The 26167-nt window shown below is 38.1% G+C and overlaps 4 protein-coding genes across 4 annotated transcripts; all 4 read right to left on the bottom strand.

Moving 5' to 3' along the window:
- Positions 1-1327: 1327 nt before the first annotated feature.
- Positions 1328-2229, bottom strand: LOC108577801. Its single transcript, XM_017941005.1, has 2 exons — positions 1903-2229; positions 1328-1712 (listed from the first exon to the last, which is right to left on the bottom strand). The coding sequence occupies exons 1-2, from the start codon at positions 2170-2172 to the stop codon at positions 1398-1400; spliced, it is 585 nt and encodes a 194-aa protein (XP_017796494.1). The 5' UTR covers positions 2173-2229; the 3' UTR covers positions 1328-1397.
- Positions 2230-7553: 5324 nt separating this feature from the next.
- LOC108577734 lies at positions 7554-8265 on the bottom strand. Its single transcript, XM_017940926.1, has 3 exons — positions 8110-8265; positions 7758-8029; positions 7554-7686 (listed from the first exon to the last, which is right to left on the bottom strand). The coding sequence occupies exons 1-3, from the start codon at positions 8263-8265 to the stop codon at positions 7554-7556; spliced, it is 561 nt and encodes a 186-aa protein (XP_017796415.1).
- Positions 8266-9823: 1558 nt separating this feature from the next.
- Positions 9824-14068, bottom strand: LOC108577733. The gene is made up of 10 exons (XM_017940925.1): positions 12921-14068; positions 12551-12844; positions 12066-12090; positions 11877-12024; positions 11488-11794; positions 11263-11331; positions 10979-11181; positions 10631-10858; positions 10172-10553; positions 9824-10073 (listed from the first exon to the last, which is right to left on the bottom strand). Exons 1-10 carry the CDS (start codon positions 14066-14068, stop codon positions 9824-9826), a joined length of 3054 nt encoding a protein of 1017 aa, XP_017796414.1.
- A 5914-nt stretch (positions 14069-19982) lies between these two features.
- LOC108577810 (T-box transcription factor TBX10-like) lies at positions 19983-24299 on the bottom strand. Its single transcript, XM_017941015.1, has 4 exons — positions 24164-24299; positions 23744-24081; positions 23413-23664; positions 19983-20486 (listed from the first exon to the last, which is right to left on the bottom strand). Exons 1-4 carry the CDS (start codon positions 24291-24293, stop codon positions 19983-19985), a joined length of 1224 nt encoding a protein of 407 aa, XP_017796504.1. The 5' UTR covers positions 24294-24299.
- Between the last annotated feature and the right edge of the window lie 1868 nt (positions 24300-26167).

Here is a 26167-nt window from a genome sequence, read left to right as displayed (position 1 = left end):
TCTCTTGAAGAACCTATTTTCATCGATGCTTACACTTTCTTTTCTAATGGAAATGTATCTTTAATTATTCTCTATATTATAAACCTTGCTTATACTCAAGTGTGTTTTTTATTTAAGAATAAATCGGACGCTTGTATTTTGTAAAGTAAGTTATATTTTCCAAAATACTGCATAACATATATATTTAGATATCGATAAATTTAATAAGTAATAAAACAATAAGAAACATTTTAATAATGGGTAAAATAGATTCACATTTATTTAAGTTAAAAGTTGAAGGCGAAATGTATTTTAATCTTCAAAACAACATGTTTCATTGTCAATTAAATTTTTGCCAAAGAACGTTCCATTTATGTTTTTAATAACGCCTTTTCAAACTTTTGTCTATATTTCCATATGTATCTCTATCGTCGTCGTTATATACTGTGTGCAATTTTCTAATAATGTTCTTCGTTCTATCGGAAATGAAATTGTCCACTTGACCCAAGATGTTCACGCCTTGAATTATCCATTCAAAACCCTTATTAATTTTTGCCTCTCTGGCAGTATGACTAGTTGAACGGCTCGATAAACTATTTGGAAGTTCTTTTAACACACTTTTTCGTTCTTTTGCAAATATTTTGTCTGCTTCCATCATCATCTGGTAAATAATTTAACAACGATATAAGGTTTATAGATCGTCAAAATATAATTTTACTTACCATAGGTATCGCGAAAAGCAGCAGCCATTGTATTTTCATTTTTTTTTCTCTTTTTTGTTTGAAAGTGAAAATATTCTTGTTCAGAATGCATAAAAGAAAGTTGAAAATTTTAATTATTATCACTTATCAAGTTACTGCATAGTACGTAAAAAAAAAACAAAAAAAAAAGAATCTATCAAAAATCAGTATTCTCTGATCAACGTTCTTGTAATCATTTAATGTATCGCAAGTCTGGGGAACGAATTTATTTCTCTTATTCGAATATGTTCCATTGCACGGTATGCGCTGACGTGGACTAAACAATTGTACGCGTAATAATAAAAAAAAACAAAGTATTCCCGGCGATTAAGCAATTTATTTCGCAATTTTAAATATTATTTCGCATACGATCGATCATAATATTCTTTTAAACGTTGTTTAAATAATATTTGTATTATTCGGTCGTGTTACATTTCCATGTTAAACAGTAGAACTGGAAGACTGATGAAAAACTTCGCATTAATTGTTCGTTGAATGTATTTAACTTATGTATAACTATAATACAAAAATATATTATAATGTATTCGCAGCGAAATTGAAAGGAAATACTTTTTCTAAAATCAACGAACGTAAAAATTTTTTTAAGGCTCTTCTATTCTCTTTTTTAACGGTAAGTTAGTACATTCTCGAATGTTAGCATCGGACGGTGTCGGCTGTTTAGCTTTTCTGAGCTGCGGCCGCCTGTTGAAGGTGAGCGTTCAAATTCTGCGTTGCCTGTACAGCAATATCAACTGCTTGTTTCGTGAACTTTGCAAGATCCTCTTGGACTTTTCCAGAGTGTTGGCTCAGAGATTTCGCGGCAGTGTCAGATTCTTTAAGGACGGTCTGAATTCCCTGCTGAAACTTGGCTTGCAGATCAGCAACCTGTTGCTGAGCATTCGGGATTCCGCTGTTAATATCATCGACGACCTTTGTTAGTTTGGTTTTAACGTCCACCCACATACGTTCCAATTCAGGACTCTTATTTTTTACCTAAAAAGCATAAAAAACAAAGACGCTCGTTAATTTTTTTCTTCTTTATATTTCATTAATTTTGTTAATTCTCTATCGCTACGTTCGTATAATTTTCCAATCATTTTTTTATTAATAAAATAATTTTTGTATTTTCAGTTTACGTTGGCAATAGTGATCAGTTCGAAACGAGTAAATATTGGATTATTACCTCTTCAGTAATGTTCTTCATGTATTCTTGAATATTGGTAACGAAATTGGTGCTCTGTTCTTTTACAGTTTTAACGATGGTCTCCTGGTCAGGGATGTTCCATTGTTCCTGGATTTGTTTCGCCAAATTGTTGATGTTCGTTTGAGCCTGATTGATGAGCTCGGTCAATTGAACTTCAGGCGATGCTTGGGAATTTGTGGCACTAGACGGTGCAACTTTCGCCTCGGAGACCAGCGCGACGGCCAAGATGATAGCAACGATGCTCTTCATTTTTCTCGAATAATCCGTGGAACAACTAGAAAGTGACTGATGCGCCAGCTTTACCAGCTACTACTTTTATAGGCGATTCTTATCGAGGGTGCACGAGGGCACCACTACAGACTATCTCATTCCGACGATGATTATGAGTTGTAACTTTTGCATCCCTCTTCAGACGCTCTCTGAGCACGTTCTTTCTTAAAGAGAACACTGAGAATTTTCCGCGATAGCTGTTCATATCGTTCAATTCCTAGACAATTAATTTCAACGTTGATAACGAGAAAAATTCGTTCGAGATATCACGTTGAATTATTGCATTCTCTAACGATTGGTACACACATACGTAGCATATACTTGAGCGTACAAGTTTACGAACGTTTAATAACTGTCGTTTATTGACAATTATGACATACATCAATAAACACTAATGAACATGTATGCATTGAGTTAACTCTCTATTAGCAATTAAGAGTATCGTTAAACGAATTCCAACGACGTTGAGTTATAAATAATTACTACTAATACCGATACTCTCGATTTTAAATTGATACCGTAAGGTCAAGGCGTCACCGAAATTATCGCTAATTTCGGGTCACCGTCTACGAGATATTACCTACATCACGTCAATAGTGAAGCCTTGGGATACGCAAATATATATCGGCTCTACTAAATTGTTATTTTCACCGTTCTTATCAGGAATAAATTTTGCTTTTAGGATTCGACTTAATCTCGAGAAAACGGTGTCATCTCTGTATCTATAACGTTACTTAATCGTCTATTGATTTTTCAAATTTGTTAGTAAATGTAATGTGACATTCGTAGGAAGCCTACGTCAAGGGGACAAGGTTCTATGGAAAAATCTAGATTGAAGTGTATATTTGTTGATTCTACGGTTGCATGTGTACTATCGTTGCTACGAAATCATTTCTTCAAAGTCCATATGAAACATCTGGTTATCTGTACGTGTGCTGTCGGTCAATAGAAGCCTTGACCCGTGACCATTTTGATTCTACAACTTGTAATACATCAGCAAATAATATGCTTTCACTTGATTTTCACTTTTCATTTTGCTCGCTGTTTTAACTTTGCATTAGAGTGCAAAGCAAACTGCGCACTCTAATCGACAACGATTAAAAAGAAAAAAAAAAAATTCTATTTAGATTAGAAAAGTGCCGAGAAGAGGACAAGTTTATGTTTATTCAACGATATTCTTATTGCGCTGATGCAATTCTCATTAAACTTTCCCACCGAGAAACAAAACATGAAATAATAAACGTACAAACGTAATTGATTAGATATGTAAATCTGTACGTTTTATTTTCAACACGTAGATACACCTACATTATGTAACATAATTCTTTAAATCCTAAAAACTATGCGTTATTTATATCTCGACAAAGAAAAACATTCTTTTTTTATATTTTTTACATCGCGATACATGTACCAATGTTAACGTTGTTCTTTATAAGTAGATATTATGTTCTAAACGTATACTAAGGAATAACGCGAACGTTGTTCGAAAAGCAAAACAAGTAGTATCTGTAACATCTAAGAAAAAAGTTATTGTCGCATCTTTTTCTAATAAAAAAAAGCGTCGATACAATTTCTATTACGTTAACCGAATGATTAATCGCGAAGCTTATCTGCCAACTTCTCCATTTCCTTCCGAATATTATCGCCAGCTTGTCCGAAATAAGTTTTTGCTTTGTCGAGAAGCCCGTTTATGTCAGTATTCTCCAGCGCTCCTTTTGCATCGTCGAACATTTTCTTCGCTTTGTTTGTCAAATCGAAGTCATTTTCCGGAGCCTGTTGTGCGTCTTCTGGCAAAGGACTGGCCTGTACAACAATCGTGTGCGAATTATCGATAAACGTCGTTCGTTTCTTCAGTCATGAATTATTAGATAAATTCTATCAACTGCGTGTATCACTCAACGAAATTACATTCGTGCAAAAAATATTCATGCTCACCTGCGTTATGTACACCAGGCAGACGATAAGAACGGCGAATAATAGGAATCGACTCATATTTGTGATCGCGTTGATCCTCTCTGTTAGGTGTTGTAGTGAAAAGTAATGTGACAGTTTCTGTCAGAGAGATGATAGCAAACTGCTGGAGGAAGCCTCGTGCGAAGTTACTACCACGATAAAACGAATTAAGATCAAAGATCACACTAATAACCACTTAAGCCTCTATACTTCTAACTTATTCTCAATTTCGTTGTCGTCAGTTAAATGGCGTGTATGCTAGCTCGTCGTTCTATTCAAACCAAATGAACAGCTTCGCCTCGCCGAATATCTACCTTCAATGAAATCAATTATTCTCCGCTGCATCATGATATGCGATTTTTCCAGCAGTCTGTCTTTGTTTTCCGGAAATTATATAATCACCGTATTTCTATTTCCCAGACTTTAACAGAGGTGTATGAAATTTAGCCTTGGTTACTTCGTAAAGCTACTCTGTAATAATTCCTTTTTTTAGATACTCAAAGTCATGCTCGATTGAACAAAAAAATTACAGTGGTATTCGGTTTTCTGTTATCATCACACGATCCTTCGTTTTCTCGCGTTGAAATTTGCAGGATAGGGTGATAAAATTAGATTCGTACGAAGTTTCTTGAAATTTCTATCGATAGAAAGAAAATTCTAGAGAACAGGCAACGGTGATTGTAAAATAGGTAGAGCAATCGGTCTTGACTTATTCATAACGCAGGACAGAGTTACAATTACACTTTCATCGCAGGCGATGTTTGAGAATTTTAATTTGCATGGTCAGCGAATGTTTACGTTAATAGCTGACGTCAGAAGTATAACGAATCGATTGTAAAATGATATGCAACCGTGGCGATGAATAATTCGAGCGTCGTTTAAGAAATCTTACCTTTATTTCAACATACAAACGAATAACAATTTCAAATGCGTATATACAAACACGGTTACAGTAATGTGTAAAGAAATGTAAGGAGCAAAAATTCTGATTAATTCTGGAAGAGTAATTGGAATTTATGCTCGCAAGTCGGATTATGAAAATCACCCGAGCGAAGGTGCCAGATTTTAATGTTATTCTGAGCATTCGTGAAGAACGATTTCAGCTTGTACACCTTGAAATCAATCTGACTGAAAGAGTCGTTTACAAGTCCTATCAGTCCTCTGTCGTTACCGAGGAAAATGACGATGATATCGTCGGATGATAGGGGCGAATTTCCTAAAGCAGATGCTATCTCCTTTCTAGGAAGGGCAAAAGATGTCTGTTTGATCGAAGCATCTTTCAGTATGTTGTTAAGGCTCGAAAAAGATGGCAAATAAGTTGACGTACCGCAGCGATATGAATTGAGCGTGGAAGGTAGCATTTGAGAGGAGTGTTTAGCTAACACCGGCATTTTTTTCGCTGTAATCGACGGTGTTGTTGTCATGGAATCTTTAAACTGAGGAAAAGAACGAAGAAGTCTGTAGGAAGGTGTGACGCTTTCAGAATCTTCATTTTTCAACGAACTGTCTGTAGTAACTGGAGCTAGAGAAGAGGGAGTAGTAAATGAATTAGAAACTTCACCCTGGTCATCTGTCGAGTCTTCTTTGTCAGGCGACGATAGGGTTTTTTCTTCTGGAATTAACGGAGTTGACGATGAAGTCGGCTCGTTGCTAGCAAATTCTGTAAGTTTCGTTAAATCTGGAAGATTATTGCTGCGGTTGAGCTCAGACTCTGAATTTGGATTCGAGGTGCTGGATTCGACGGGATCTAGATCTGACGAGTCTTGTTTAAGTGCGTTTAAATTGTACATAGGAAACGGTAAGTGAGTATTAATGACTGGCTCGAAAAATGACGGAGTTGTGTTCTCGTTAACAGAAGTCGGCGAATTATCTTGCGAATGATCGAGATTTGATGTTGAACAAGAGCATTCCGTCGATGCAGGAGTAGTGGTAAACGACGAAGATGAATTATACGTTAGAGGTGGTTTGCACGAATCGCAGAACAGAAATATTACGTCGATAATAGCTTGAGAAACACCGGAAGCGTAATAGCCTTTGTAAAAATCAAGTAAAATATCGAGCAATTCCTCGAGTATCGTTAGAAATCGATGGAACTTCTCATGAACGTGAGATATCAAGTTTTTCAACACTAATTTCACCCAAGAAATTACCTTCAAAACTAAGCTCTCTACTTCCTTTATACCGGTCGATATGTATTCGTACAAAAATTTTGATATCTTTTCCAATACAACAGAGACATGATACTTTACGTCTTGCATGACTTCTTTTACAATGTTAAGATACTGCTCCAGATGTTTCAAAAGCTCTCCAATATGAACGAAGACCCTTCGAACGATAATTTTCAGTCTATTCAAAGTTTCTACGATATCGAAAATAGGGACACACTTTTTTATCGTATCAATGAAACGTTGCACGTTCGTAAAATCTTGTAAGAATGCCTCGAAACGTGCAGTGTAGCTTTCTATGAGATCAATTATAGCTCCGCTGATTACGTGTTTCTTTAACTGAATCACATAGTGCGGTATGTCGAATACGATCTGCAACAGATCGACGTGAAATTCGGACTTTAAGTTGTGAACAGCGACTAAGCCGTAATAGAGGAGATTCTTCAGTTCGCAGATGATCTCGCGGACCACAGTTCTGTGCAATCCGTGATGACCAGATTTTATAACGTCCGCGTTGCAGGAATAATTTCTGAACACTCGAAGAGAGAAGAACTCCAATCGCGTAGAAAGAGACGCATCTTCGGTAGGTTCAACGAACAACGAATCTATCCATTCTGCTGCATCGCCCTAAGGATATTTAACTGTTATTAATAAGCGGTTTCTTTCACACGGAAGGAATAGTAGATGGATGAAAAATCACAGGCACCTTTTTCGTCTCTTCATCTTCGGTGTTTAGAGAATCTTCTTCGTGTAACGTTCGATCTTGTTCTTCAACGAAAATATCCTTTCTCCTTCGTATCGATTGAACACTTTCATTTTCGGTAGCAGCGATAATAGCAACTACACTTAGTACTACGAAATAAAAAAAGATCGCCGAACATCGGTCCTTCATTATTCCAATTAAAATGCACTCATCGGGTTTCGGTCGATGAAGACAGCTCATATATCCGCAAGATTGATACCTCGTTCCAGAAAAAGGCACGCACATCACGCGAAATTCCATCAACAGTCCAGATTACGAATAGCGATAGCTCCAGTTCGATTATCGTATTATTTGCAAATATTCTACTTATGAAACGGTAAAAAAGCACGTATTTAATCATTCGGCGATAAGATCTGTGCACGTTAAGCACAACGCAATTAATTAAAAAATGAAAAAACAGAGGAAATTTGCATGCGTTATGCACCTGCTTCATCAATTTTATTATATTCTAATACATCATATACTTTTGTATCCTCTATTTACTTATATTGACATTGGCATGGTGAGGATGCTGACGAAGAAACTTCGCAAGCAGGAACCAGTACTCTATCGATCTTAGATCTAAGTCCTTCCAGTCGTTGAATTTGATGCATTTTACACCCGTGAGTAATGCTAAAAAGAATATTAAAAGTTACATTTATAAAAATTAAAAATTTTCGCAATTAGTTAATTGTAATATTTACTGTTGCATTTTCATGGGAACTTCGACGTCGTAGTTGTAACTTTTTAGAGGAGACGGTAGATTAGCAGGAGGAGGAATATAAGTGTTGTACGCATAAGCTCTCCCTCGTAAGGTGTCTTCCATGACGATTTTTTCCGATTGTAACGAAGTAGGACACGGCATTTCTATGGCAATTGGATATTCAACGCGACGAGGCTGAACATACATATCCGAGACAATTTTAAAGTTCATCGACACGGGTATCTTTTCTTCTTTTGGAGGTGGTTTAGGTCCCTGAAAGTATTTTACGATACGTTTACATGAAAGGAAATATGTTTTGTTCAATCGAAATTGTAAAATTAATAGATTTGTACTTCGATGTCAAATGGCAGTCGACGAGTCGTAGCGCAAGGTTCACCATACGTCACTATTCTAGCACCCTTGTAATCGAAGCTTAACGAATAACAACTTTTTAAAATACAGATCGAGCAAACTGCGATAAGAATCCAAACTGTCGTCCCCGAATTCATGTCTGTATCTTGAAATTCAGGCTTCTAAATACAATTAAACTGCAGACAACGATTTTACGTGCTTAATATATAAGTATGTACATATATATCCATTAAAAACAATTCCTCTTCCTGTTTGTCGTCAGACTCAAATGGCTCATGTTGGTCAATCTTTAAGCATCCGTAAATAAGAAGAAAGGAAACGCATCATTTTGTCAAGTAAAAATTTCGTAACTCTTGAACGTGCTTAAGTAAAAGGAAGTGCAAAATTTTTCTTCACGGAAGTTATAAGCTGCGAATGTGTTTATGAAAGGAAGAATGAAATCCACGTATTGCTCGTTAAAGAATTTTAAATATTCCCGGTTTATATCAATCAATACATAAAAGTGTAACGCGCTATAAGTGAGGTATATTATTCATAAATTAAAACGGTTATAAATTATAATCTTCTACAATATCTTTTTTGTTTCCTAAACATCTGTGTAACTGTGATAAGGATATAGAACATGTTCGGTTTTGAACACGAATTATATAATTTAGAAGATGCATGAGCAGAAGAAAAGAATAACAATTGTAAAATATAACGTGCATAATTAGAAAAAAAAAATAGAAAAAAAAGAAGAACGTCAGTAAAGGAAAGTGTAACAGTTCTTTAAATAGCAATGCGTTTTACACACAGATTCATATATTATACTTCCTTCAAGATAATCATCATGTTGTACCATGTGGTGCTCGTAGCAAAAGTTTCCCTTACCCCTCTTGAAAGAGTGCTTCACGAAGTGTTGACAGGTTCGCTTAAACCACGGAAGTCGAAGAAGCATCGTAAATTTCGGTATACAGCAAAAGAACAACAGGCATTAACTCTTGTCCTATCTTTATCTAAACTATTTGTTGAAAACAACATGTAATTTTACAAATTGTTCTGATTTATTGAAAACCTGATTACCTCGGTAATCTGTGATACAATAATGCATTAAAATAATTTCTTTTTTCTATCAACTATTTTCTGTTATTAATGTAGCGATTGTTTAATAATTCTTATAATGTGATTGAATCGAAAAGTTAAGCTATTAATATTTTTAATGAAGTTTTTGAAATGGTGCAGTTTTTAAGAAAATTAGAAAAGGAAGTATAAAACATTTGGACTGGCAAATTAATTACCATACCATTTTCTTCTCATATAAATTTAATTGTACTTTGTATTCACATAAATTTATTGTAGAAATTGTATAGGAAAAAAATGTAAAATTCATTTTAGATCGACATTTGTATCATTTTTTATGATTAAATAAAATATATAAGTGGAAAGACATAGAAAATCTTTTCAACAAACTATATTTACTTCATTAATTAAATATTATGCAATAAGTAAGTAAGGAGAGGAAAGTCACAAAATTAATATAATTTTTTTTTATTGTTACTAGACATATTAAGTTACAGTACATGTTTATATTGTTTAAATATTCAGTCCTTTGTAGTGGTGTGCATTATGAATGTATCTCTCTCTTTTGTACAAATTCAAAACATATACAAACATATACATTTCTAATATAACTTAATACTAGAAAGATTTAACAATTTAGTTTGGACATGAGGCAGATCCTATAATTTCCATACTGTCACTGATTGGTTCTATACCAGCATTATGTAAATTATCCTTATTAAATGCCTTTTGAACTACTACTGTGCCTGGAATGTAATCTGGTAATGGTGGTCCTAAAGGTCCACATGGTTCTTCTGCACTATCATTTATTTCTCCATTCATTATTTTACCATTGTAGTTCCTAGATCTTGCATAAGTTGCTCCTACTGGTGCATAACCAAGATCTCTGTAAATAATTAGGACATTAATTAGGACACACTGTGTTTAATGTGTAACATGCTTTTTCTCATAACTGTTAATCATTTTTGGGACTAGTAAACTTACTTGTAGGTAAGAAGACTTTCTGCCATTTGATCAGCACCTTCTTCTTGTGTTATACTTTCACGTTCCATTGCTTCAAGTTCTGCAAGTTTAGCTTCTTCTTGCTCATCATAAGAACCAATAACAACAGTTCTTGGAGGTGCTAATTTTAATTCTACAACAGGTTTATTAACTGTTACAAGTTTCTCTTCTGCAATGTCAGCTAATTTATTTTCACTTTTCACATCAACTGGTACTGTTCTATGACCAAAGGATAATTTATCTTCTGGAACAAATTGTTTTCCTTGTCTATAAATTACATTAGGAGCACGAAGATTTTTGTATGCAAGAGTAAGAGAAACTGCATCTGCTGGCACTGTTGGATATGAATCTACTGCAGTTTCACCTGAAAATATATAATGGTTTTTTATAATTTCTATATTTAATTAATCAATTACAACAGTATGTTTAATGCTATCAAACCTGCAACATCATCAAAACAATCTGAAGAACTGCTACTCATAACCATTTTTGAATATTGTTTCTGCCCATTTCCATTATTTAAATTAGCATATATCAATGAAGGTAAATTATATATTTTAGAATTTGATCCAGTAAAGCTTCCATATGAACCAGTTTTGGATCCACTAAATATTCCAAAATTTATATTTCCATGTGGATTAATTTGAGATCCACTGTATAATCCAGGTACTGATTCAGTAAAAATACCATTATTCTTCATTGCAGTTGCAGTAAACATTTCATGTGTTGGTTTAGTAGGTATACCAGAATTTGGACTGGCATATATCATGGCATTGGGTGCACTTGAACTTCCATCAGAAGAGCTTGATATAATTGCTTTACTTCTAGTTTCTCCTGTGTGTGTATTTATACAAATTTCATAAGGAACTGATGCAGGACAGCATACAAGTTTGCCAGGGTAGGCTGGTGTAACTTTTGTTGCTTTTTCTATTAGCTTTCCACTGCTCTGTTCCACTGGAAGAGGGTAGCATAAATCGCCAATTGGTGAAAACCTGCACAGAAAAATTTGACTTGAAATTTCAGTCATGCTTTCTAATTTTAATTATTTATTAATGAAGAAAACCTTCAAATACCTGGGTACAATATTAACATTGGAATTTGGCATGTTATCAACTTCCAAAGTTTCTATATTTTGCTTGTTATAACCATAATCAGATTTAGGTTCATTAGAATTGTCAGGAAAAGATACATCAGCAGTATAAATAACAGCTGATGCAGGAGAACCTGAGGAGCTGCTGTCGCTATATGTAATTGCACTGCTCTCACTCTGCATATTTGAGTCACTGTTACTTCTACTGCATCCACAGCTATTACTCTTACTTTGTGTATTTGTGTTACTATTAATTACAATAGTATCAGATTTAACATGTGCATTTGAGCCAGTGTTGCTGCAAGGACTAGGGTTGCTATTGCTGTTGCTATGCACAATAGCACTACTAGCACTTTGTGCATTTGAGCAATCACTTTGAGATGTACCACCTGATATAACTATACTACTTTGTGCAGTTGCAGCATCCTTGATATCTTGTGGTGACACATAATATGTTGGTTTTGGTAAATTGGTTGCTTTCACGACCACTTCGCTACAAGTGCAAGGATTTACACCTGAAAATATTAGAGTTTAATAGATAAACTGAAAGAATAAAACTATGTTATTTTATTAAAATTAAATTTTGTAATCGTATACCTTTTCCTAAACCTCCACATTTACATTCTTGACTTTGTATCTGGACGATCAACGAATACGTTATCGTCACAACGAGAAGAATTTTCAAGATTGGATACCTCATATTGACGAGTATATTCCTTTTTGTCTCATTTCTCATTTCAGCACCCTTATATACATGAAAAAATTCTGAATTCGAAACTAGATTACATAATTTAATGGCATATTGTATTTCCTGTTGTTTTTAAAGATATTTTAAAAACTTCCTGTATTTATGGGAAGTTGAGAAGTTGAATTCCTTCTACATAGTAAACATGTTTGTTTAAATTTTGACGCAAATGTAAATGAACACACGATTTTATTAAACACAATTTATATCACAATATAATGTTGTTAATGAATCAAACTGTACGTGACAATCTGATAATTCGATATTTCCGCATTGCACCTATGTTATTACTTGACATGCAGCGAGACAAAACGAAAGAATTACTTTAGCCGTTTCCGTTCCATTTGGTATCACAAAAGACAGGTGAATATTTTTAATGATCATTTATTATAAAATATTAATTTTATGGTATAAACAATGAATACTTATAAATTTAATATTTTTCATCCAACGTTACAATAATATATTTACAGTTATGTACACGACAGTGTTGAAACGATAGCACATACATCTTCATACATTTTACTTGTTAAAAAAGTCAGCTGCTCTTTGCCTCTGAAGAGGCAAATTAAGTAAATTATCCGTAAGAACAGGACCTTGACATCGCGTGCTGCCATGTTCCGATTCTAAATGATTTTCAGATTTTGAAGGTGTGTTTATTCGCGGAGTACTTGGCGTTCTAATACCTATTGATGGTGTTCTCGATGATGAAGTTCTTCGTGGAGTCGGTGTACTTGCGATTCGAAGTTTTTGAGTAGCTAATCTTCTGGCCGCTGGAGACATAGTACTCAGACGATCTATGGTTGATCTCGGTGATGGACTGTAATAGAATAATTCATAAAATTATGTACAGATCTTTTGAATAATTATAAAAAAAACGGGACAAGGATACTTACGTTGCTAATGATTTTCTTGCTGCTTCTAAAGCTTTACTTTTTCTATCTCTGTGTCTTTCCCCAGCTTTTTCTGCAAGCTGTAGTGCAAGTTGTTCTCTTTTTGGTGGTTCTGCCATTCTAAATGATGGCCCTTGGCTTGTCCTCAATAAAGGTGTATCTCCACCGTCTAATCTAAATGGTGTACCTTCTATCTGACCCCATGTCATTAAAGGGCTTTCACATTCTCCAGGTCTTGGACTTGGGGTTGCCACAAAACTAAATCCATTAACCCTAGGTGTTGGATTTCTAACAATCTCTTTGCCATCAACTCCAATTTTTCCATCATTAGCCTTTGATTGATTCTTTGCCAATTCATTAATAGTTTCTTTATTTTGTTGTTCATTGAAGGGATTTATTCTAAGCCTTGTATTTTCATGCATTACCATTTGTCTCTTTTTAGCCAAATCTATCCTTTCATCGGGAGTTAATTCAACTCCATCAGGAACATACATGATATAATTTTTGTTTTTGTAAGTCCAACTGTCTAATTGGTTAGGCTTCTCATTACCATTTTCAATAGCTAAGGTATCTGAACTGTTATTAGTCAATGCCTTTGAATTTTCTTCAGCTTCATAAAGCCAAGCAAACTTCAGTTTAAGTCTTTTCTCTGCTTCAATCATCATTTCTTCAAAACTTGCATTGTCTTCACTGGTGTGTGTACTCAAATATGCATCCAATCCAGTTTTAATTTCTGTTTTATCTTTGTCTTTTGTGACTGTATTAACAGGTGTTTCTTTTGGTATTTTGGATGACTTAAATTGTTCATCTTCCGATTCAGTTTTGTTCATAGGTGTTTCAAATGTTGCTGGACTAGCAGGTCTTTCAGTCGTTGGTCGTCCTGAACTATATTTTTCATAAAGTTCTCTCATTCTCTTTACATCATTTTGCTCTAATGCATCTAAATATTGATTTTGTGCTTGAAGTTTATCTAAATGTGGAAAGAAATCTCTTTGAATAATTTCTCCCATTCTTTTTATATATGTATCTTCATCTAGAATTTTTGGTTGCACTTTTTTGTATTTTTTAGCTACACCTATTGGTTTCTTAAATACTGCTAGATCTTTCATGTTTTTGGCTACTTCTAGAGCTTGGGAACCTGGAGAATTCATTGTTGAACCTATAAAAAAAGATAATGCGTTACGCAAAAAATAATAATAAAAGTTGTACCAATTAATACTTTTAAGTACTTAAAAAATATATATACATGTATACAAAAATAATATTCTATAGAAATTAAAACAATTGACATTTACGTTTTAGAAAAGTGAGGTTATGTACTAAAACACTTCTTAAATGTCCTTATTTCCAGGCATTAATGTTAAAATTTCACTTTACGTTCATTTTTACTTTAAAACAAATTGTTACTAAAAAAACTGCAACTTCTTCATAACTATACACACAACCACCAATTTATGTGATGTATACACAGATGTTTGCAGAAAAACACTACTTATACAACAATTAGATCTAACCAACGAATGGTAATATGTACCTCTTTTAGGTATGTCATGTGGCGCCATTATGTGTTCACCGTTAGAATCGAGTAAACCAATTGATCTAATTAACTCTATCACTGCATTGTTACTGTAACTTAGTTTTGCACACATTGCAATATTAATAAATAATCTTTAAACATGATAATTAATAGCAATAATCGAAAGATTGAAACAGTTTACATTTGATCAATCGATTTACATATTTGAATCGAGAATTATCGAAATATATTTACGCGTGGGAAAGAAAATACAATTAAAGCAATAAATCTTCCAAAAGTAATTGTTATATTTTCATAGTTTACAAAAGACGTCACTGCGCGAAGCATTCGTTTCAACAACTATCAAATTAGAACAGTAAATCATTTGCATCGATTCCAAAATACGTATATATCTTTCAATTTCGAGTTTGACAGCGAGTTTCATGTTGCGAAATATGTAGCATGGCGTCTGCGTAGTAGCAGAAACTGTAGTAGATTCGAAAAAATTTCAACTATACACAATTAGCTAAGAAATCAAAGAGAAAATCAGAATGGTTGGATGTAATCAGATCGTGTAACAGAATAGGGCGGACAATTAAGCGATGTGTAAGTTGAATAGGGTGATCGGCATACCGTGCAAACACGGCCCTGGTTTTGGCCACTCAGTAAGTAGTCGAAGTGATATTTTGGTCGAGCTGGGACAGTGGGATGGGATATGATTGCCTTCTCGTATTGCCGTGGCTTGAGACATGGGCTCTCGGAAGAAAAGAGGAAGAGAGACCGAGCAAAATGATCCGAGAGGCTCCGAGGTGTTGGAAAGGCACGATGAAAGACATATGAGGATTCCAGCGGCGAGATAGGATATGCCTGCCGACTATGTTACAGCGAAAATCTTTTGAGGTCCACCTTACGCGTGATACTTCTCTTTTGCCACAGCTTTTTTCGCAGAATTGGCAAATATCGAATTTTGCTGAAAAAAGTCTATAGAAACATTGTTACATTCGTTGATACAAAATATCGTTAATCCACACGATCGTAATATACGGTGTAATTTTATTTTTTACACAAAATGTTATAAATAGAGTATATATAGTCGAAGACGCAGTAACTGTAAAACAAACGCAGGGACTCAAATGAAGTATAAAGTTTAAAAGGGAAGTTGAAATTTTTAAAGGTTCGCGGAGCACGTGGCAGTGTCAACTTCGAACGGGAGTCAAGAAAGACGTCCCTCTATTTACGACATAAGGTAAACTTCTTTAGGTCTCGTGGTTCATGGTCAGTGTCTGTCTTCGGATACTTCACTTGCTCGGACAGTTTTCGTGGCGCTAACAGATATGTCCGTCTTCCTTCCGGCCTCTTTTCTACCATATGCATTTCCATGAAATTGATTTTCAGGATATCAGGATGATCGAAGGACGTTCGAAATTTCTACAAATTTCTACGAGCAAAAGAAGAAAAAAATTGAGCGAAATAAGCGTCACCTTACACAATTAGAGTGACGCGAATCAATGTCGTTAGGATGCATCGTGGATTCGGTCCAGGAAGTAACGCCCGCGTAGAAGAAGAAGAAGAAAAAAAACAGGAACATTTGCCATTTTGGCACGAGGTTAGATTTACGATGAAATCCAATTTTAAATCATATTTGTTCCAAGTCACCTGTCGTCGTGCAATTAAGGAGGATGAGTCGACAGGCGGTAACCCACGGTCATTTTGTTGTTGCTAATAAGACTGGAAACACGGGCTAACGACTATGCTCGTTACTTTTCCACGTCAATTATACCGTTCAATTTGATTAGCCGTACTACGAATCTTTTTTCCTCTAGAATCCTCCAGCACGATTTTCCGACACGATACACGTAAAGATCGATGTATATATCGAATACGGAAGGAATCGGAGGAGAATCGGCGAGGTTAATATTTCACGATATAAATTCGATATTTAAATAAAATGCGCGACGAGAGGAGCAAGAGAAGGGCGGGCGACGACGAAGAAGTTTAAGAAGTAGACAGAGACGAAGGTTGCAGACGTAAAGCATAAACAGTGGAGGTGCGATTTGACGCGCACTCGGGCCATCCAAGGCACATCTCGCTCGCTGAACGTACGCTTTAAGAATCCCGAAGAAGCGACCAGCCCGATGGCTGGAATCTGTAAATCTGTCATTGCAGCCATATTCGTGCGGCTGGTACCGCAGGATATGAACTTCTGCTCGTCGTATACGCCACCGTCGTACGAGACTCTAGATCTACTTACACGCTTCTCTTCTTTTGAGAGCTTTGCACCGAAACGGAAGCCTCTCCCTATCTCTCGAAATAACAAATGTTCTTTTTGTTTTCACAAAGATGACAAACTCTAGGAAACTATTTTCCTTTCTTTTCCTCGAACACTTGAAAAATTTCATCCGAGATAAAGAGAGCTTGCCGATTACGACAGATTTGTGTTTTTCAGTGCATTTTACACGTGTCGCGTAGGTAAATTTTCACTTTTACTGCAACGTTACAAAGAGACATTGTGCTACGTATGAAACGAGTTTATTCATTGTTCTGTCATCTACGCGGTTCTCATATATGTATATACCACTGGCTCTTTTTCAGTCGTGCACTGGTTCACACCGTTTCAACGGTGGCTGCTGGCTCGAGAGTGGAGCGCGGTTCTTGTCGAAGGTTCAAAAACCGTTTGGTTGTATCAAACTGCGTGGAAACTATAAAAGCCCTGGCAGTCGTCGCACCGTATACGCGGTATTCCTTCTGGTAGCTAGCGATGACGGATTCACCTTTTTCTTCCTATTTCTCGCCTTTTTTTCTTCTATCTACTGAGCGATTCATTTGTCGGTCTTTGATCCGAGACCAACAAGCTACTACCGGAAAATTAGCGAGATTTATTAACCAGTCGCCTTCGCTAGATCGCAATCTCTCATTTTATTCCCCTTGCTTTTGGTTTTACCTGTGGCCTTTAATCATCGCAGGATATCGTTCGCTGGAGAGAATTTCTGTTCCAAAAGGACATGTTTGGGTGGTCGAAGGATCTAGTATGTCGAAGGAAAAGTGAAAAATTCCAGATACGTACTTCGTTGGAGGTCCTTCTTGACGGTTGTGCCATCGGGGTTTCTCGATGGGACGCAAAACATAGGTATAGAAACCATGGAAATCGATGTTTCTTTTTTCTTAAACGATTTACCATTTTTTATTATTCTTCTTTAAGATTGTTAGATAGTTAATTATTTCCCTAACGTGCAGGACGTTTTAATTAACGAAGTGCATCGCAAGACCGCCGGTGTTTTCCCGCTTATCGAGAAAGATGTTCTTTCAAGTGGCTGAAGAATAGAAGAAAGGTCTTTGAGGGCAGCTGGTTCGCTGGAACAGAGGTGCCACCAGCAACGCGATGTCACCTAACCCCGTCGGGGGTTAACTTCCACAGGGCTGGCACCTACGAGGAAGATGAAAGAATGAGCGAAGATAGGCCGACGGCCGCTTTTTATTGCCGGCGCCGTCACGCGTCACCGATAAGCGCGGTCTCTCTGTAGACGAAAAGTCTGAGCTTGCACCGGTTCCCTCGAAACACGAGATTTCTTCTTCTTTTTCTTCATTTCTTCTCCATCTTACTGTTAAAAGAAAGTTTCATTTTCTTTATGGACGCGTGCTGAGAATCCCGAAGGTCCATCTGTCTCGTTTCGGGGCGAGATACGATAGAGACGTGTTGGTTATCTGTTCCCTTATGATTTACTCCAGTTAGGGCAAAGTACCAGGTGAAAAGAAAAAAAAAAAAGAGTTAAAAAAGGAAACGAAGGAACAGAACGTAAATTTGGTACAGGAGTAATTTAAACGAGGATAGTTAGTTTGCTCGCTTTGATCCTGCTGTTTCTTCTCTTATTTTTATCCATTGCGACAACCGGTGCAGGTCATGAGCGACTGCAAAACGTTTGGTGAATGCACGAGGGAAGATATTCACCGAGAGTCATTAAGGATACGGTTATAATATGTTTACACAACGAGGTTCTTCGCGTCATCATCAATCATGGGCCACGTCGGTCCATCCGTTTTTCTACGCTTAGGAACCGACAGACTGAGACGCTCGAGTTCCATACCACTTCGCTTCGTTGGCATTAGTTTGTCATTTCTAACAGTCCCGATGTCAAACCACGTAAACTGCTTGGACGTCTAGAGAAACGATTTCGGAGCAGGCAGTGGTAATTTAGTTACATCCTTGACAAATTTCCACTTGGAAAATGGAATTTTTCGAATCGTTCTCGTTCACCGTAGGAAACCAGAAGAAGAAGAAGAAGAAGAAGAAGAAGAAGAAGAAGAAGAAGAAGAAGAAGAGGGGAATATACTTAAGAGGTTGTAGAAGGTTCGACGTTGTAAGTTCAAGTAGAGTACTTAATATTGCGTTCGTGTTTATTTCATCAAGTTTCCCATTTTTTTTTCTTTTTTTTGATTTTTCTTCGAATACGTTGTGTAACACAGACGCACTTGAATTTCTTAATAACAACTGTACTTACAATATGTATAGTAAATTGTGGAAGGAGGAGCGTAAGAAGTTCCGAAGGAAAGAAAGTTTCGAAACACAATGGCACACGATACTTGGGGAATAATTTATTAAGGCACTTAGTAGCCAAGCTCTCTCATGGGTTGTCACGGTGCGTTTACTTTCCCGTCTTGGCTCGAGAGCGTTTTAGGCTCGTTTGGCATTTCAGACACCCTGTATAAATAGATGCACTTTGCTCCTACAAAAGGCACTTTCTTTTTCGACCGGCCCGCCACGGACCTACGACACCAACCGATTTGTATCACGCGATTCGATCATCGTGTATACCACGCGAAACTATCATGTTCTCCCTTATACTTTTCCAAGATCCTTCGGTAAATCATCATCGATCCAAGCATCTTCGACCAATTGTCCACAAGTATTCCCGCCAGTTTCGGTACACACGCTCGATTCAAGAATAAGTACTTTTAAATAAATTAGCAACAATGATAATATACTCGAGGATCTCGCGTTCTTGGATAGTAGAGTAGATATATTTCTCGATCCAACCAACATACCATCATTCTTAAATTACGATTGCTCTTTGAATCTTACTTACAATATTATCATATAGGTACATTACTTACACATAATTTACCGTTACTCTACATGCTATTATGTTTAAACTTAATCGACGTTATCTTTGGTATAACTTTAATTAATGTTCATATATGTTCAGATAAATGTTCATTGCGATTAATTTCTTTATTAAGGCACAATTCGTTAAGCTTGTTCGTTGATACTTATTCTCTATTAACGCGGCACGTTATCGCGGTTTTACTTTGGCATCGATTAAAAAACAAAAAAAAATAGAAACGAACGAATTATCTCCTGCGACACCCAATTTTTAATCAGGTAATATTGCTTTCCACAGATAAGGTATATATTCGTTATCCTCGACCGATCTCTCTCTCTATCAGCAAGCATGTATCGTATAAAACATCTACTCCCACCACTGGATCACAATTGTTCACAAATATATTTCACCGAAAACATTCACGAATAACTCCCGGAGGGGAATTTGAATCTATCGTGGCCCGTATAACGACGCTCCAGGATGTGGATGATGAGGATGCGCAGGGTAATGGACAGAATTCATGTGTGCCGTCGGTTGTCCATGGTGTCCAGGATATGTCCACGGTCCCGTCGCTGTAGCACCGTAAAACTGATGATGTTCTTGGCTGGATATGCTTGGTATTTGCACGGTGGGTATGGTATTCACGTAACTCGACGATAATATGCCTGTGGTTCCTGTAGCTGGTCTCTTTGCAGGATTCTGCATGCTGGAGACTGCAACCGAATCGCACTCGTCGGACTCGCAGTCACGGAAACCTTTCGCGAACGGATTGCTGGCGATCTTCAGCTGTGTGATGCGATGATTCTGGTAGGCGGTCACTGCTGTGAATCGCGTCTCTGGGAAGGTGAACGTTTTAAAGTTCTCGGTGCGTGGATCGGGTGCGGAACCGGGTGGCGAGGGTGCCACCACTACGTGACATCGTGGTTGATAGCGGTGCATCGAATTCAGGATAATCTGAAACGTGAAATAACGAAGAAAGAATATAAATATCGAAGTAGAAGAGATTCTCTTTGGGAAAGTAGAAGTTTTTCTACGATCATCTGGTATATAATCGTCCGATTGGTAGAGATAGTAGTCGTAAGGGGTAAGAAGAGAGGAAGAGGAAGGGGGAATAAAAAGAAAAAGCACACGTGAAGGCTTTCCTTCTTTTAAGAGGAAGGGCCACCGCAGGGGGGCGGTCACAATGTTTGACAGCCACAAGAGACTCGGTGACTAATTAGTGTAAAAACTAACCCCCGACCCCACACTCCGGCAACCCGACACCCTCGTCCTTCCTCTTGCACACACTTACGGGCATATGCTACGGCATGTGTCTCTTTGAATACACAGAAAAAGGAACACGAGAGGGGGAGGCATGGGGAAAGAGAGGGAGGAAGAAGAGTCATCCTTACAATAGAGAGAGAGTGTATGCTTGTGTGGCCTGACACCAGCAACCAGAGTTTTCGACATGCGATTTTCCTCTTTTTCTCGCCCCCTTCTGTTTTCTGGTCGCTGTTACACACTCACCGTCGTTCTACGGTACCTTTTCCACGGGTATTCTTTTGCAGTCTCGTGGAAATGTTACGGAGAAAAACACCGTGAAGTGTTTGAGATTTTCGTGATTCGTAATTTTGTCACGTCCCGTTTCTCTTCCAGAGGAATTTGAATATACGAAGCCGCCAATTAAGAAGCTGAAATCGTCGAGCGTTTCAACGCTGGATTCCAATTTTTTCCCAATACCCGGTGGCACGTATCTCCGAGCGCAATTAAAGGAACAAACTGTTCCGTGACGCGTGAAGAAAGAAGGGTCGCCCTCCGCGAGTCAAAATTCTTTCCGCGGGTGAAGCAATAAATTCTCGAACGGAACGCGAGCCAAACACGAGCGACGGCGTTCGTCAAGGAAGTCCCGTCTGATCGAAGCAGTCGTGTCGAAGGTTTACCGTAGTATCTGCTGTCGAATAATTTACGCGGGAAATTTCAGTCTTTTTTTAAAAAAACGAAAAAGAAATTGAGATCGTACCAATGGTTCGCCTTGTTCTTTTTTTGCAGCTTTTAGAGAATTTTGTCGGTGAGGACGAGCGATTTGCTTTTGTAATAATCGGCGATACGTTGAAGAGCGACGTGACTCTGCAGATTTTGGAGCAAATGGATCAGGATCAAAAGCAACCAAATAGAAATCAGTCCTGAGAGGATGAATTGTGACATGGTGCGTGCGTTTGCCGGATAGTACGGTAGACCGAAGGTTCGCGCACCGTCCTCTCCCACTGATTAGCGACTGACGACGAATCAGCCGAAAGTAAATTCATTAATCGGTATGCCAATACGTATCAACACTGAATCACTTCATTTGCAGTGGTGCCTGACACGTTGAATTTGGCACGGATACATAGGGACGATTATTTTTGGCGCAACTGCAGGTGCATTAGGACACAATGAAGAGGAACGAGGGTTAAGAAGAACGGAACAGAGAGTTTCTCGAGGTTCGACAAGCGAACTAGAGCGCAACAAATTGCTGTTTAAAACAAATTTGTAGATTTTATCGTCTGCGTTTGCTCGACAAGGGATTCCCAATCCGTAGCGAATCTCACGAAGTGACGGTATCTTTTCACGTCGATTGTTAATTCTCCGCGAGATGAAAATTTCACGAAGTCTAAAATGTTTCAAACTTAAAACGCAACTTAGAAACGATAGTGTATATATTCCAAGCAACTGCATGCTTTCTTAAGCCGTATTTACACTTTCGAACGTTATCAAAAGTGAAGAACTCTTTCACGCTGGTGAATTCTTTCGAAAGTCGTAAACACATTCAAGGCTTCGTCGTCTTTTCCCAGGCTTCCACAGGGCTTCGTTTATATTACATATGTTTACGTTACTTTACGCGCGGTATAGTTTCTATTGCCGTTCGTCGTGGCGACAGGAGAGCGGGATTAATAAGGCGCGGACAGGAGAAGATCTACAGAGTACGCAAAGTGGGAGTGCTTTGCTAGAAATGCGACGAAAGCTAATGATAGAGTTCCCGATAGTGGTAATCAGAATCGTAAACGTGGTATTCAAGTTTTGACGTATCGACACGAGACAGCGAGAAATAGGTTTCGCCTTCGAGTTGCTCCGTAATTTCATCGTAGCGTTCCTCTGAAAATCTTCGTTCTCCGTAGAAACGGTCGAAAAAAGGAGTGGAAAGGAAGTCATTGACTGTGGTTTGCTGCGCGATAAAGCTTCATCTGCCAACGAGGCATAAATCTGAACAACGTGTTAAAACAATTATTGCTACTAATTACTCGTAAGACGATAATAGCTTCTAATGGAACCATGCTTCATTGTCGTCCTTTGTAGCCTATATACCGTTCAACGTCCGACGGTTTTTCAACCGAGACAAATTTAAAACGTTCATTCAGTCGAGCACACTTTTTTTCGCAACAATTCAATTGCCCGAAAAGTATAACGCATAAACGAAAGGCGGATCGTTTTACGATCGAGGCTCATTACGCGGGAAAGCGAATGCGTTGAAAGGAAAAAACAAAGAAGAAGGAGAAGAAAGAAAGAACGATGTAGCATCAAGGGACGAATCGTCCCGTAAAAATTTACCACGTGTCGGTCGCGCCGTTGTAATTTCTCGCGGAAGACAGGCTCGTATCTCAGGTCAATTAAGGCGAACTCGTCCGTAAACGACAAACACGTGGAACGCGATACCGCCGGTGCCGCAGAGCTTTCACGTGCATCTCTCATTCTACTTTATCGCGTAGGTGTTCCTTCTGTTCCATCGTGCTCAATGTGAATTACGTTACTCCAAAACTGTCCTCGTCGAGAATTCTCGCAGAGAGCACGTATAGTTCGAATTTGTCGTGTATGGAAAGCTCGAAGAGTAATTTGTATAATAAGAATCGTCGAAATTGTCACTCACGTGTCCGTTATCGTCCAATTGGTTATTGGTGAGTTTCAGCTTGTCGAAGGAAACTGGTTGCTTCATCCAATGAGCGCCGCTCGCCGGACTATCAGGATGCACGTGAATCCGCGGGGGTGAGACTGGATCAGCGCGGCCAGCAACCACCCAAGCGCTGCTGTGAAAAGCGTATCTGTACCTCTTGTCGTCGCAAGGTACGAAATCCATCACCAGCAGGTAATCCGTAGTAGGATCCAAACCAAAGAATCGACACTGGAAGTATAAGAGAATTTTCAGCCCTTTCTACTGCGTGAAATTAACTGTTAAACAATCAAATATTAAGCTGTAATACCTGAAATGTAGGAAACATCCTTCTGCCAGCTTTGGTGACGATCATTTCCGTTCCCAATTGATGGAACTCTTCCCAGAGCGGTTTCGCCTCGAGAGCAGCCCCAGCGCCAACGAGCGCAGGATGAAGAGGCCTCTTCGAGGTAACTTCTTCCGATGAATTCGCGCCATTCTCGCTGGGATGATGGTCGACGTGATGATGATTATTGTTATTGCTGTCGTTGCGAGGTTCGATGGTGGTTGACGAAGAAATCGACGAATTCGGGACGTGTGGAGTTAAAGAAGTCTTTGGTAGATTCGGGCTGCGGGATCGCTTCACTCTTCCCGCAGATTGCAGACATGCTGAAATGACATGAAAAGACGTTGCAGGGAGAATTTTTGAGAAATGTAAAAGATGTAGGAATACCTTGAGGTAAAGGAATACCTTCCATTTGTTGCATCGGGGATGGTACATTGGTCACGGACTGAGAATGATGACCCTGATGATGGGGAGCCCATTGTTGATAACAACAATCAGCGGTGATATCGTGTCGTTGTTCATGTTGCTGTTGCATCCTTATTGATTCTTCTCAGTTGCATCAAACGAGATAGTCCTTGTAGTTCTTTTAATTCGCGATTTATTCGACGATAACTATGAAATTTTAACACTTCTCTCTAGTTCACTTGTAATTTAAAATATTATACTCTCCTTCGATCACATAACATCGAATTTATATTCTTCCGATGAATTTTTCTCTCAAAGACAAAAAAGGTCACGTAGAATCTGCTTCGAACCGATTAATTTCACAATTGAATCACAATCACCGCAATGTTACCATCCCTAACTGAAACAATGAAACTCACAGCACGTTCGAGCACTCGTGGATTTTCTTTTGTTTATAGTGTTTACGAAGGGGCGAGCAATTGGCTCGCATAAAACAATCGGATGGCACGTGGAAACGGGATACCGTTGTCGACGAGGACGACGACGACGACTACGACGAAGCACAAAAAGGAATAAAAAAAAAAAAGAAATCGGCAAGCGTGGACTCGTAGAATGCTTATCTTTCGTGGCCGCTCATTAAGCGTTTCGAGGCAATCAGCGAGGTTCGAGATCCTGAGCGAATATCAGAGGATGCTCGACATCGTCGACGGGCTCTCACACCTCTCGTCAACAGGACTTGTCCTCACCTCGAGATCCGGACGCTGACAAGGGCTTAAAGCCGCGGCGTGAACGCGGCATCGGATGAATCAGAAAGAACTCCCCCGAGTCGACTACACACCTCGTGGCTTATCATCGAGACATCACTCTCCGATGTATGCCCTCTCTCTTTTCACGGCAATCTCCTCCTCTCCGTTCTGCCGGTTTCCTCTCCCTGAGGTAAACCGATCGTGAAACGTGGAGAGGAGGGATCGAGAGGAAGGGAAAGTTTCCACGAGGAAGGAGGGGTTTCTAAAAGATCCTCCTACGCGGACACCCACGCTAGCCTAGCTTGCGTTCACGGGATGCTAACTACATCCTCTTCCTCTGAATCCCGTGCCAAAAGGCGGAGTCTTCTTGGACGGGAACAAACACTCGGGGGTAGTGCGGTATACGTTCTCAGGGACGAGGCGAGACTCCCATGTACCTCGTCGCTAGACCACACCAGGGTTAATTGATTAGAATGAGGTGTTGATTCTGTCGAACCTTGCCACGATCGTAGGAATTAATTTCCTTTAAACGTGAAACGAACATCATTTTCTTACATTTTCTGGGGCCTCTTCTCCTCGTGGCCAATCGTTCTCACTTTGCAAACTGAAATTATTACTGTCCTATTTTTTTCTTTTCGTTTAAATAAAACACGTATTTACAATGGAACTTGATTAGGTATTTATTCAAAAAATCATTATTTCCATGATGATCATTTTTTTTCTTTTATTAGTCGGTAATTATTAAATTTAACAGTACTGTGGGAATGTGCTGCTATTTTCGATATAATTACACACAGATGGATTATGCGATCGTTGTTTGAAATTGCTTACATTTTTTTGTTTTAGATATCTTGGAACACCTCCAGAGATAGAACTTAAAAAAAAAAAAAACAATAACAATTCAGAAGAACGACTTTATTTCTTGATAAAAAGTTCTTCATTCCTTTGGTACATTGAATCACCCTAATTAGAAGAATGTTGTAAGTACAAACACCTATTCGGAAGTAATTACATTTCCAATTCCTGTAATTATTTACAATCGGTGGTTGCGCAAGTTTCTTTATTTATTGTTAAGTTTAAAAACCTACGTTCATTTAAAAGTCTACGTTAAAGATGAATTACTCATATGTAATAGTGCCGGCAATACATGAAATTCCGAATATTCGGATACCTAAATACCTTGCAGTCACGTGTGTATACGAGTTCATGAATATCCGTTTTGACTTTTCAGCACTATCGAATAGTGCCTAACCATATT

The sequence above is a fragment of the Habropoda laboriosa genome, unplaced genomic scaffold, assembly GCF_001263275.1.
Source record: "Habropoda laboriosa isolate 0110345459 unplaced genomic scaffold, ASM126327v1 scaffold816, whole genome shotgun sequence".
Lineage (NCBI taxonomy): Eukaryota > Metazoa > Arthropoda > Insecta > Hymenoptera > Apidae > Habropoda > Habropoda laboriosa.
The sequence above is the reverse complement of the archived record's forward strand: the minus strand, read 5'-3'. Positions and strand labels throughout refer to the sequence as shown.